Source organism: Leptodactylus fuscus, chromosome 8 (genome assembly GCF_031893055.1).
Source record: "Leptodactylus fuscus isolate aLepFus1 chromosome 8, aLepFus1.hap2, whole genome shotgun sequence".
Taxonomy (NCBI): domain Eukaryota; kingdom Metazoa; phylum Chordata; class Amphibia; order Anura; family Leptodactylidae; genus Leptodactylus; species Leptodactylus fuscus.
In genome coordinates, this window is record NC_134272.1 from 14,933,007 (window position 1) to 14,947,686 (window position 14,680).

General features: G+C 43.6%; 2 protein-coding genes across 3 annotated transcripts in view; both read right to left on the minus strand.

Moving 5' to 3' along the window:
• The window catches only part of LLGL1 (LLGL scribble cell polarity complex component 1), a 409,866-nt gene that overhangs the window by 288,478 nt on the left and 106,708 nt on the right, over nt 1–14,680 (minus strand). The window lies entirely within an intron of this gene.
• PRPSAP2 (phosphoribosyl pyrophosphate synthetase associated protein 2) overlaps nt 1–14,680 on the minus strand; it is a 32,607-nt gene that overhangs the window by 2,953 nt on the left and 14,974 nt on the right. For both annotated transcript variants that reach the window (XM_075285275.1, XM_075285276.1), the window contains 6 exons: nt 14,264–14,436; nt 12,951–13,066; nt 6,832–6,887; nt 6,342–6,490; nt 919–989; nt 420–566 (listed from right to left, as the gene is read on the minus strand). In XM_075285275.1, the coding sequence (XP_075141376.1) occupies nt 420–566; nt 919–989; nt 6,342–6,490; nt 6,832–6,887; nt 12,951–13,066; nt 14,264–14,436 (712 nt within the window). The remainder of the gene's footprint in view (nt 1–419; nt 567–918; nt 990–6,341; nt 6,491–6,831; nt 6,888–12,950; nt 13,067–14,263; nt 14,437–14,680) is intronic.

Below are 14,680 nucleotides of genomic sequence, written 5' to 3' on the forward strand. Positions count from 1 at the left end.
CTCCAGTGAAACTGGGGTGTAAAACACCACATTCTCCTGTCTGTGAGGTCCGAGCAGGCTATTCTGTGGATAGGGGGTAATTTATGGTTACTGGAATATCCCTTTAATGCTGTAGTCTCCCTCTCTTCAGGGATAGATTTCCTGCAGAGTGTGAACACCACTAACCTGCCCTTAGTGGAGATGTCATAATCCGGGCAATAACACGTGGCACAGAGCGCACAGCCATGGAGAAGCCTAGGCCTGCACAGGGTAGTCACCAAGTGACCGGATATTTTCAATCCATACTACTTATACAGCTGTTTCCTTTTCATTTTTGACAAGACGGGAAACTGGTGATGCTGCGCAGACTGTTTAACCAGTAGATGTAAAAAAAACCCAAAAACCCCCAAACAATCCCAACTATAGTAACGTCCTCTCACCTCGTCGATGGCTGACTCCTCTATTAACCTAGGAGCATCTGAGGACAAGAGCCCGTGAGTGGCCATGACAAAGATTTTATACGCTCCTCGTTCTTTCAACGTGTCGGCCGCGGCTAGAAAACTGTCTACGTCGTCGATGATGTCGTCCTGTGGAAACGATAAGACCCTGATGTCGAAACACTGGAAACCTGAACGTGCAGGTGCTAAAACAGGGTGCTAATAGGGGAACAACGTTGCATAGGCTGCTTGCAGGAGTCCTCGGCCCAGCGGGTCCTCTCCCCAGGTCAGGTGCAGATTTTAAGCCAATCACAGGAGTGCTCATCTATCATGTGATTAGTTAAAAGGACACATGATGTGTAAAGGGGACCTCCACCCAGGAGAGACTTTTGGCTGTCATGTAATTCTGCAGTTATGTCTTGATAAAGTAGAACTCTGCTTTCCACTTCTGCTTCCCCATATCACAATAGGACACTCTGGACCCCCTGCTAGTGATACTTACTACAATGATGGCTATCCTCCCACCGACATCACCAACCACAGTAATAGGAGGCTTCTCTTTGGGAAACATCACTGCAATAAAAGAAAAAACAAGGGAAAAAGGGTCAGGCTGAGCGGTAAGAAGACGCTTTGCTCTTCAGGTGAATATTAGATGTGGCTGACATGGGCAAATATACTTAGCTGGTCAATTCCATAAAAAAAAGGTTCTGGTCCCAGTTACTGGAGCTGGAAGTGAAGATAGCCCATCCTATAGAATAGTGCCCCATACTATAGTCACAATAAATGGTTTTCTATTCTACCTTCTTCCACTAGATGGTGCTGCATAGGGTGTAGGGCAGACCTGGGCAACGTACAGCCCGCGGGCCATATCCGGCCCTCTGACTGATTCAGACAGGCCCGCATAGCGTGTCTAGGGAGGCGTGTCTTAGCGCGGGCAGGACAGTGCAAGAAGATGGAGACATGTGGTGTGTGTCCTAAGGTACTGAGAGGGGAAGGAGGGGGGGATGTGAGATGCAGAGTGGAGTGTGTGTGTCTGTCTCAGCAACCTAGGGGCAGAGATGGAAGGGGAATGTTATACTAGGGCAGAGATGGCAGATGGAGGGGGGGGGGGGGACATGAAAAGGGGCAGATGAATGGAGATATGAAACTGAGGGAGAAATAGAGGGGGGACATGACACTGGGAGTAGATGAAGGGGGCACTTAAACTGGGGGGACATTAAACTGGGGACAACTGAAGGGGGCATTAAACTGTGGAGGAAGCTGTAGGGGGACCTGTCTGCCTCTAGTTGCCCCCAGTTTAATGTCACCCTCCAGCTACCCCTACGATTCAATGTCTGCTTCCAGCTGCACAATTTTAATGTCCTACTCCCGCTGTCATTAATTTATTGCCCCTTCCAAATACCCCCCCTGTTTAATGTCCCCCTCCAGCTACTCCAGTTTCATGTCCCCTCTAGTTTCCACCAGTTTATACTGGGGCACCAGGAGAAGGACCTAATACTGTGGGGCAGTTGGAAGGGAACATTATAATATGGGGACATATAGTGTACGGGTGACTGTACGAGGATTATACTTTGTGGGGGCACATGGAAAGAGGATTGGGAATGGGAGGAGTCAACGTAGAAGTGGGTGGAGCGAATTTTGCCACGGCGCGGCCCTCTAGCATAGTTTCAAATTCTTATGCGGCCCCATGGGAAAATTAATTGCCCACCCCTGCTGTAGGGTGTATTGTGGGACACTATGGAGGGCTCATGGGTTATAAACAAGGCAATTTTGGGCACTAGGCAAAATACATCATAGTTATTGAATGTAGATAAGACCACAAGAGAGGGTTAAACAGCTATAATCCAGTCCTACAAGACAGTCTTCCTCCAAACCTCATGTCAACATTTCATACAGGCAGAAGAGAAAGGAAAGCCAAGCTGCACAGACATTAATCCTTACTTGGAACCAAATCTTTCCAATCTGTTATTAGGATTATGGTCTAATCCTTCAGCCTCCAGAGGGGAGAACAAGAGGTTTTCTTCTGACAAATGCTGCAGCCTAATTCAGGCCGTATGGAGATGTGGGTCTTATACCTGGATCATCTATTATACAGGGCGGTGCGGGGCACAAGTCATGGGCAGCGCCTCCTAGTCCTGCTCTGTTTCTTATTCCCATATATGACGGAGGAGACCAATCAGGCGGGGGCGATTCTCAATCACCACGGCCAATCCGCTGTTAGCAATGGCTGCCGCATCTATAAGGGCTTTGCTACGTTTTCAATGTTTACAATGTGGCATTGACATGGTAGTGGCGGTCATGGCATTGCAGTCGACCTACTGTAAACACTGAAGACGCTGCAGGAGTCCCAACCACTCGCCGAGTCCAACCCCACAGATCTGATACTGATGCTTTACCTGGAGACAAGTGCTCAGTATTCAGAACCTGGAGAATCCTTATGGGGATGTGTTCCTTACAGCTCAGGTCCGGTTTACATCTACAAATGGGTTTCTATTTGGGGTGTGCGCTTGGGGACCCCGGAATGGAAACCTATTCTGCACAAAAAAGCGATTACCTTAGGAAACCAGCAGACTCCATAGACTATAATGGTGTCCAGGTGGTTTCCTGAGGACAGAAAAGCTGCTTGCAGAGATTTTCTCTTTGCATTTTTCATGCAGAGAGGGGAACGGAATGACCCGACTAAAGATGTGAACCGGACCTCAGCATCAGTGCTGGGCAGTCAGGAACGCTCTGACAGTACAAGGCTATAGGGTACAGTCTGGGGCAGTGGGCATTCCTCACAGCTCAGCGATGATGTCACCCCTTTGACAGTAAGGAGATATCGGTGCCAAAATTAATGGCAACAGCATCCCCAGCACTGCGGGCACCTACCGAGATATGGATTCAGTGCAGTGTTGGCTTTGTAGCGGCATATAAAACCGCACATTGATGAGGACATGAAAGGTCCTCTGTATAGAAGCTGCAGAGTTCAGGTTAGCACTGAAGGCGCTCCAGGATTTATTAAGCGCAGCGCTGTACACTGTACAGCCCATGTGACCTACATACATGACATCATATGGCCAGTCAAACAGAAGTGACTCTTAGGGAGTGCGGCATCAATAACCTAATCTGCGGGGTCCCGAGAGTCTGACTACCAGAGACTCATTATCTGTCTTTGGAAGATCTTTAAGCCCCCTGACACAATCTCAAGCCTGTCCGCCCATTGGCCCTTATTGGCCCCCAGTGGTCACCGTACAGTACAGGGCTGCTCACAGACACAGGTAACGTCACGCTGCCAGGGAGTATACAGCCAACAGTCTGCATCGAGTAGCAAACCTTACACGACCTGGACACAGCGGCACTGGCGGCATGAAAGATTCATAACGCTTGTATTAACCCCTGGCTGATCATTACACTGATGTATTATAGCCTATGTCTAAGGAAGTGCAGCAAATCATCACTTTGTAACCCCTACAGTGCACTATATAAGAATGAAGGCAATACCGCAGCTCACACCTGGGTGACCAGGTACCGCGCAGTCGTCCCTTCATCTCAATACCTTCACATGCTGCCAAGGCGCCCAGATTAAAGAGGCTTATCTTGATGATAGAATCCCTCCAATGCCGTTATCTCATGTATTACTTTCATACTGAATGTCTCCCTCCATCTCTGGCAGCCGACTACATAGTCACTTCTCAGCTATGCTGCCATGTAGTGCAGAGTCTCTCTGAATCCCGATAATTCTATTGGCTGCCCTGCAGTGGAAAGAGGATCAGTATGGAGAGACCTGGCTATGGGGAGAGTGACTGAGCATGTGCGAACACCAGCACTCCATTTAACAGGTGGATGTGCTCCCTGCTATAGAGTATAAACACCAGGTGGCACCATAACATGTAACTGTCAAAGGGATTCTACCATTAAAAATCACATTTTTTTCTCGATCACACGTAGGAATAGCCTTAAGAAAGTCTATTCTTTTCCTATCTTTAGATGTCTTCTCCGCACTGCCATTCGGTAGAAATACTGGTTTTTGCCAGTATGCAAATGAGTTCTCTCACAGCACTGGAGGCGGTCCCTTGCGCTCAAACAGCACTGGGGGCGTCCCCAATGCTGCGAGAGAAATCTCCACCGACGCCTCCATCTTCTTCAGGAACAGCCTCTCTGCGCGTCTTCTTCCGGACTTGGCTTCAAACTTCTAGGCCTCGGGCAGAGCAGACGCGCATACCCACAGCCACAAGAAAAATGGCCGCTTACAAAGTAAGCGGCCATTTTCTTGTGGCCCGGGCGTGTGCAGTCGGCTCTGCCCGAGGCCTAGAAGTATGACCCCGATGTTCCTGAAGATGATGCAGGCGGTGCTGGAGATTTCTCTCGCAGCATTGTGGATACCTCCATAGCAGTTTGAGCGAAGGGGACCGCCCCCAGTGCTGTGAGAGAACTCATTTGCATGCTGACAAAAATCGGGATATCTACCAAACAGCGGTGCAGAGAAGACATCTAAAGGTAGGAGAAGAATAGCCTTTCTTAAGGCTATTCCTACATGTGATCGAGAAAAGAAACGTGAGTTTAATGGTAGTATCCCTTTAATGCTTCACTGGAGCCTACAATAATAGCATGAAAATAGCAAATATTGTTCACTCTTTATGGCCTACACTATGTAATGGAGGAATTGTCATCCGCGAGTTTCCTATAAACCTGAACATTTGGCTGTGAATATAATACCTAGAGAGGAGGAAGTGGAGGTGGTAAGTAAAGCGCTGAGGAAACAATAGGAAAATCAAATCTCATCAGTCCACCAATAAAAGACACCAATGGGTAAGATGTGCAGATGTTAGTATCGTGTGTATCGCCCGTCACAAACATCTTAAAGGGTTTGCCCAACTTTTTTTTTTTTTTTTTTTTAATGTTTAATAGGGCTACTGAAGAGTTGGACAACTCCTTTAAGACCGATCTCTCCAGCACAGATGGAGCGGGTCACTTTAAGTCAGCTTTAAGGTAGCCTGGACATCTGAAGCTCCATTAGAAGAGTCCACCCCTAGGGGTTCACAGTAGTTACCCTCACATGCCAGCAGATGGTGTTCGGTATTCTGGTGCACAATATGGCACCCACGGGACAGTGCGGGAGGATAAACTGAACCGTCACGCTCCATAAAGCTCTTCAGAACTTCGAGTGATTTCTACCATTGGATTATGTAGGTCAGCATTTCAGTACAGGCACCATATGAATAAATCCTGCATGGCGGGAAATACTGCATGAGGTGTGAACAAGCTCAAACATCTCTAGATGGCAGTGAAGAAAGAAGCCAGAAGTCAATAGCTCCCTATATAATTCCCGTTCTTTGGCTACGTCCACCTTCACATCCAATTTTGTTTTTTCATCTCATAGTCCCTAAAAAGAAAAACGAATCAGCTCTGTATTAATACTTCATCGAAAAATAACCCGCCGTTTTGTCACTACAGCTCCTAGGCAGGCCCATGTGTCGCGATGGTAACAGACAACAATTCCCCGTACATTTCCGGCTATTGGTCCCCTAAGTTATTCTTACGTACATTTGGTGGGTTAGTCAGAACTGACGGATACATAGGAGAAGGTATAGGGGCGGGATGGGACGACTCAGGGCTGGTCTGTAGTCTGTTACCATCGAGACATAGATCTGTATAGGTGCTGTAGACATTATGACCTACTGAAAAGATGCTTTACTTCCAATTTTAGATACACGGAGACAGAAATAATTGACTGTGAGGGTGGACATAGCCTTTATGGGAGGATGGAAAGCACTATTGACTTGCAGCGCTGGGTTCCTGGAATCAATTCTGACCAATGGCGACATCTACATAGGGTCTGCATGTTTTATTGGATTATCCTGAAGGTTCACATACTTTTCTAGGACTGTCTGCTAACTGATAATCGGGTGACATTAAGGCATGACCATGAGAAATTCTACTTACACGGGATCTCCAATGATGGGTGAATGGCAGCGATATTCTTGACAGCTGGCGGTGAATGTCTTCCGTCTACCAAGTCGGATTCTGCGTCCTGAGCTTCTCCGTGTATAACTGCGATTCCTAGTCGTAACCGCTCGGCGAAAGACTGAGCTCTGCAGAGGGGGAGGAAAGTCATATTATTACACATATGTCCTCTGAGAAAGGGGACTATAGGAATAGGCCTGAGACATGATACGAAATTTAAATGGACACCAATCTCATCTGCAAGATAAAGGATAGGAAACAGAAATGTCGAGATTGTTGAACCTACAACCTCACCACAGACCCCTAAGGTGAAGGCTTCTCTCAGAGCCACATCGCTTTCCTCTTAAAGGGATTCTATATTCTGCCACACTGTGGAATGAACGGGTACTGCAAGATGTGGAGGAGGAGGGGGCGTCATCCTTCTACCATGGAATACAGGCAAAACATGAGGAAAGAGACTCGTTCTCACCGTTTTGCAGAGGCCGGAGATTTGGCTACAATAACTGCATTTCTGTAGTCGGGAATCTGTATAGAATAAAATACAGGAAAATTATTTATATGCACAATGTATAAAATATTCCCTAACATTGTATGTGGCCTATATATTATATTAGAGGTATTATAGTATTTAAGGTATACTCTTGTATACAGGCGGCAGTATTAATATAATACTACTCCTATATACAAGAATATAACTACTATAATACTACTCCTATGTACAAGAATATAACTACTATAATCCTGCTCCTATGTACAAGAATATAACTACTATAATCCTGCTCCTATGTACAAGAATATAACTACTATAATATTGCTCCTAAGTACAAGAATATAACTACTATAATACTGCCCCTATGTACAAGAATATAACTACTATAATACTACTCCTATATACAAGAATATAACTACTATAATCCTGCTCCTATGTACAAGAATATAACTACTATAATACTGCTCCTATGTATATAAAAAAAAAAAAAAAAAAAAGTACAGAGCGGTAGACTAAGACTGGCCTAACCTTAGAATACGCCATCAATATCACAATGGTGGGGCCTCGACTCTCAGCAGGGCGCTCTTGCAAGCCTGGGTCCATCTACATGCAAACCATACTGCAGCTGTGCGTGGTATTGCAGGTGAACGCCATTCCATTGACCGGGCGAAAGCTACAATACTGTGTGCTATTGCTACTAACCAGATAGCAGGCAGGTAGATGGACCAAAGGTAAAGAGCAAGGAGGCTACAATGCTTACAGAACCACCAGAGCCCCTCCAAATAGCTGATCAGCTGTCATTCTGAGGGACATGCCTCCCCTGATCTCAAATCGATATCCTATCCCGAGAACAGATCACTGATATCCCGATCCCTATAAACCCCTCACATTTTGCTTTGTACTTGCATTGGAGGTATACGTCAGGTGTATTCTATAACGTACACCTCTGACAGAAGGGCATGTCGCTCTATAGGCACACTATGATATAGGTTGGACTTGGACTCCTATCGTAATCTGCCTATAAAGGGGATTTTCACATGGATGAATTTGGAGCTGAATCGGAGGCAGATTTCACCTCAAAACAGGCTCCAAATTCTACCTGAAATCTGCTCCTCATTGATTTCAATAGCAGACAGAGACTCATTTTTTCCTGTATCGGATACCGCCTGGTAACTCCCATTGAAAATAATAAGAGGCGGAAAAACGTTAGGGCTCATTCACATGGGGCAAGAGGGGGCGGATTTTGGCGCTGAATGCAGATCATAATCCGTCCCCTCACGATAGAGGTCTACTCCTATATACAAGAATATAACTACTATAATACTGCTCCTATATACAAGAATATAACTACTATAATACTGCTCCTATGTACAAGAATATAACTACTATAATACTGCTCCTATGTACAAGAATATAACTACTATAATCCTGCTCCTATGTACAAGAATATAACTACTATAATACTGCTCCTATGTACAAGAATATAACTACTATAATACTACTCCTATATACAAGAATATAACTACTATAATACTGCTCCTATGTACATGAATATAACTACTATAATACTGCTCCTATGTACAAGAATATAACTACTATAATACTGCTCCTATGTACAAGAATATAACTACTATAATACTACTCCTATATACAAGAATATAACTACTATAATACTGCTCCTATGTACAAGAATATAACTACTATAATCCTGCTCCTATGTACAAGAATATAACTACTATAATACTGCTCCTATGTACAAGAATATAACTACTATAATACTACTCCTATGTACAAGAATATAACTACTATAATACTACTCCTATGTACAAGAATATAACTACTATAATACTACTCCTATGTACAAGAATATAACTACTATAATACTGCTCCTATGTACAAGAATATAACTACTATAATACTGCTCCTATGTACAAGAATATAACTACTATAATACTACTCCTATATACAAGAATATAACTACTATAATACTGCTCCTATGTACATGAATATAACTACTATAATACTGCTCCTATGTACAAGAACATAACTACTATAATACTGTAATTCCAAAAAGGGGGCACCCTTTTTGGAATTATTGTAAAATTGGCAACCCTTGATCCAGTGTGTTCTACTATAATACTGCCCCCTATGTACAAGAATATAACTACTATAATACTGCCCCCTATGTACAAGAATATAACTACTATAATACTGCCCCCTATGTACAAGAATATAACTACTATAATACTGCTCCCATGTACAAGAATATAACTACTATAATACTACTCCTATGTATAAGAATATAACTACTATAATACTGCTCCAATGTACAAGAATACAACTACTATAATACTGCCTCCTATGTACCATAATATAACTACTATAATACTGCTCCTATGTACAAGAATATAACTACTATAATACTACTCCTATGTACAAGAATATAACTACTATAATACTGCCCCCTATGTACAAGAATACAACTACTATAATACTGCTCCCATGTACAAGAATATAACTACTATAATACTGCCCCCTATGTACAAGAATACAACTACTATAATACTGCTCCCATGTACAAGAATATAACTACTATAATACTACTCCCATGTACAAGAATATAACTACTATAATACTCGCTCCTATGTACAAGAATATAACTACTATAATACTGCTCCTATGTACAAGAATATAACTACTATAATACTGCCCCTATGTACAAGAATATAACTACTATAATACTGCTCCCATGTACAAGAATATAACTACTATAATACTGCTCCTATGTACAAGAATATAACTACTATAATACTGCTCCTATGTACAAGAATATAACTACTATAATACTGCCCCTATGTACAAGAATATAACTACTATAATACTGCTCCCATGTACAAGAATATAACTACTATAATACTGCTCCCATGTACAAGAATATAACTACTATAATACTGCTCCTATGTACAAGAATATAACTACTATAATACTGCTCCTATGTACAAGAATATAACTACTATAATACTGCTCCTATGTACAAGAATATAACTACTATAATACTGCTCCCATGTACAAGAATATAACTACTATAATACTGCTCCCATGTACAAGAATATAACTACTATAATACTACTCCCATGTACAAGAATATAACTACTATAATACTCGCTCCTATGTACAAGAATATAACTACTATAATACTGCTCCTATGTACAAGAATATAACTACTATAATACTGCCCCTATGTACAAGAATATAACTACTATAATACTGCTCCCATGTACAAGAATATAACTACTATAATACTGCTCCTATGTACAAGAATATAACTACTATAATACTGCTCCTATGTACAAGAATATAACTACTATAATACTGCCCCTATGTACAAGAATATAACTACTATAATACTGCTCCCATGTACAAGAATATAACTACTATAATACTGCTCCTATGTACAAGAATATAACTACTATAATACTGCTCCTATGTACAAGAATATAACTACTATAATACTGCCTCCTATGTACAAGAATATAACTACTATAATACTACTCCTATGTACAAGAATATAACTACTATAATACTGCTCCTATGTACAAGAATATAACTACTATAATACTACTCCTATGTACATTATTATACATATGTGACACTACTTTGGCCCACATGAAACACTATTAGTGCAGTAGTCATTGCTGGTAGAACGTATTATTACTTTTGGCAGACCATATACAGTATTTTCCTCAGCAGGGGCAATAAAGAGCACAACATGAGGTTCCCTGCAATACATTGATGTCAGTTGTATACACTCGCTATATACTTATCTGTCCCTATAATTCTCAGTGGGAATGAATAATAACTCTAAGTATTAAAATAATAAGTAACATGGAGGTCATTCACATTAGTCTAATTTTATACCACTGATAAAATTCTAATGTTTAACCCCAAAACAAATATAAAACCTAACAAACAAACCAAGTCAATACACAGAGGGGTCATTCTCCGCACCCTACAGAGGTGGGCCATTCATGCCTGTAGTAAAGAGGAGACAAGCGAGTCCTAGTGCAGGTATACGCTACCTCTACCCCTGCAGTCGGGTCTCTGGCCTGCAGTAAATGAGATGTACGCTCATTGTTCACTCAGAAACACGATCGGCCCCCGGCGTGCCAGCGAGAACATTTAACATGCACGGCTTCCTATATCTGTGCTGTAATTACGCAGCAGAGAGATCATCTGTCATCTCTACCACGGACTCTCGCAGCTAAAAACAGTAACCTGTACGACGCACTTGCAGATCCAGATACATGGCTATCATCTGACTGTGGGCAGGTATACGGGGCCGCTAGACTTCTGCAGTGCAATGTGCAATAGACAATGCCGGTCACACCTGATATGGCCACAATATAGCGCGCTCCTCATGTGTCAGGCCTTGTAATATCCCATTCATCCGTTCAAGTATGCAGATGATAGAGAACAATTACTCATGGGTCACCCAGCTTTTCCTGGAGCCGGAAACGGCATGTAATTCAGGTGTGTTAATCTTATGGGGTCTCTGAGATTGGATCCCAGAAGAATTTGGTTTCCCAAGAACACGTATCCCCTATCTATAGTGTTTATCACAAGCACAGGACTGTGATCAGTGGGAGCCCTACCCATCAGACATATATCCCCCTTATGTGAACAGGGACCAAGTGTTGAAACTTCCTGTGCATATCCTTAGGATCCTATGCACCCTGTATGTTTTTTGTTTTTTTTCTGAGTGGGAGTCAATGGGTGATATACAAGTATCTGCACACCCTTAGGGGCTTCCATCAAAAATGTACATCAGCACATACCCCCGACATATACCTCTGTTGTCGGCAAGAAAAAAAAAAAAAAAGTACAGAGCGGTAGACTAAGACTGGCCTAACCTTAGAATACGCCATCAATATCACAATGGTGGGGCCTCGACTCTCAGCAGGGCGCTCTTGCAAGCCTGGGTCCATCTACATGCAAACCATACTGCAGCTGTGCGTGGTATTGCAGGTGAACGCCATTCCATTGACCGGGCGAAAGCTACAATACTGTGTGCTATTGCTACTAACCAGATAGCAGGCAGGTAGATGGACCAAAGGTAAAGAGCAAGGAGGCTACAATGCTTACAGAACCACCAGAGCCCCTCCAAATAGCTGATCAGCTGTCATTCTGAGGGACATGCCTCCCCTGATCTCAAATCGATATCCTATCCCGAGAACAGATCACTGATATCCCGATCCCTATAAACCCCTCACATTTTGCTTTGTACTTGCATTGGAGGTATACGTCAGGTGTATTCTATAACGTACACCTCTGACAGAAGGGCATGTCGCTCTATAGGCACACTATGATATAGGTTGGACTTGGACTCCTATCGTAATCTGCCTATAAAGGGGATTTTCACATGGATGAATTTGGAGCTGAATCGGAGGCAGATTTCACCTCAAAACAGGCTCCAAATTCTACCTGAAATCTGCTCCTCATTGATTTCAATAGCAGACAGAGACTCATTTTTTCCTGTATCGGATACCGCCTGGTAACTCCCATTGAAAATAATAAGAGGCGGAAAAACGTTAGGGCTCATTCACATGGGGCAAGAGGGGGCGGATTTTGGCGCTGAATGCAGATCATAATCTGTCCCCTCACGATAGAGGTCTATGAAGACCGCTAGCTTACTTTTTTCCGTGAGCGTCATGTTGTCGTGCACTGAAAAAAGAAGCGAGCTGCCCTTTCTTCAGGCCGATTCCGCGGCTGATTCGGGCCCGACGTCTGTCTTGCAGCAGCACCCTCCGGACAAGCCCAATCATTTGAGCCTACTCCAGAGCGGGAAGCCGCGACAGTCTTGGCAGGCGCATTTTGGCCCCATTGTGGTGCGGCTTCCAGCGTCACAATCAGGACCAAAATCTGCCAAACCACCCCCCGTGAGAACTAGCTCTTACCTGGCTGGTGTGGAATTTACAAATCCTACAGTGGAATTTGGTCAAGCAAAAAAATTCGACTTCAGGGTGGACATTTATTTTACACTGGGAGTCAATGGAGTGCAGTGTGTCCAGGACAGAGATTACCGTCTACCGTCCACTCACCTCTTCTTGGATGTACTGTAAGAGGAAAGGAGATGCTCGGAGATTGTCCACGGGGATATTGAAGAAGCCCTGAATTTCCTTCTGGTGCAGGTCCATGGTAATAAGGTGAGTTAACCCTTTGTGGAGAGGCAGAAGACAAACGGTGACACGGTAGTATACGGTAAGAGAGTATCGCGGGAGATCAGAGACGGTTCCTCAGAGTTATCAGTCAGCGGCTTGGATTCCTGCCTGGTGACTTTGCTTAATCCAGATCTTAAGTTACATAAAGACAGGGAGCCAAGTTTATACAGAGGATCGAGCGGGCAAATAAACAGAGGCTAATGGATTTCTCTATAGACCGTGATGGAAGAATTCCCACAGGGCTACTTGAAATGTCTCCAGACGTGATGCTGGGGTGAGGTGCGCTACATGGATGTGAAGGAGCTAATCTGTGTCAGTCTCCTAGAAAGCAGCGGGTGGCCGGGAGCAATCCATTAACTGTAACCAGATCCACAGCGGTCTGGCAAAACCTCCCTGAACACTACAGAAAAATCAGAATTTACTGCAATGACCCCCAATATTTGATAGTCATGAGGATCCGAGAAGCCGAGATGAATGTTACTCACAGTAATAGGTGGTGGACGCTCTACTGACTGGTCTTTTTTAATGCAGTGTCTCCATAAGGACTAGTTAACATTTCCAGGAGGATTAATAAAGGAAGAGAATACAAGCATTGTTCTGCCCTCTGTTACTCCTCTTGAAAATGTACGGACAAAATGGACAAACAAGCTGGCACCCCTATCCTAATAGGAATATTAACATCCAGTTGCATATTCATTTATGCACTGCTTTGTGATGTTCCTCTGTAATTCCTCCTGGTAGAGTCCTAATAATATACAGTGTCATGGGGACTGCAGTAGAACAGCCAAGTCCGCATATGGTTAGCCACTGTCAGCTAACCCGCTGTGATGTCTGTGATGTACAAGTCCCATCCACAAACTGCGGGAAAGCGCTTTTTTCGGTGGGTTTTTTTCTGCAGTGTGTGAACCAGCAGCAAGTCAATTATTGTGACGGATTGAGCTGCATATTTTTTTGCATTGCAAAGGCTGAACGTTGACCGAGGCTTTTGCTGCAAGAACTAGCCAATCTGGGCTGGCTTTTGCAACATGAAGGCCACCACCGACATCCTGCACTGGAGCCATTACATGTGACCCTATCCTAAAAGGTGTAGTTATATCATGGCATTTGGATTTTGCGGGTGGTCCTCCACCAATCCGAAGGCGGCCTATAACATGTCAGCTTTTAGGTACACACACTTGTTGTGTATATCTTACCAGCTTTGCACATCATGGAGGCTAAGAGCTTGGAGACGATGGATCCTCTCTTTCTCATCTTGCACTGCTTGCTGTAGGGGAAGTAAGGGATGACGCCGCTGATGGTCTTCGCACACGAGGTCCGGCAGGCGTACACCATGATTAAAAGTTCCATGATTGTCGTGTTCACATCCCTGTAGACATAGAAGAGATCAGACAATGAATATAGCTAGGATCCTGCCATCTTGGCTTCATTCTTAAAGAACGGAATGTAAACATTGCCCCCCTGCCCAATTACATAACACCCCTCTGCTTTGCCCGCTGTTCGATCAGCTCAGGCACATCCCCATATAAGGCCGTCTCTGAGCAGTAAAGATGAATTATTACACATCGTATTCACAGAGTGAGCTCATTTCTGATATTCCTCTCAATCCTCTC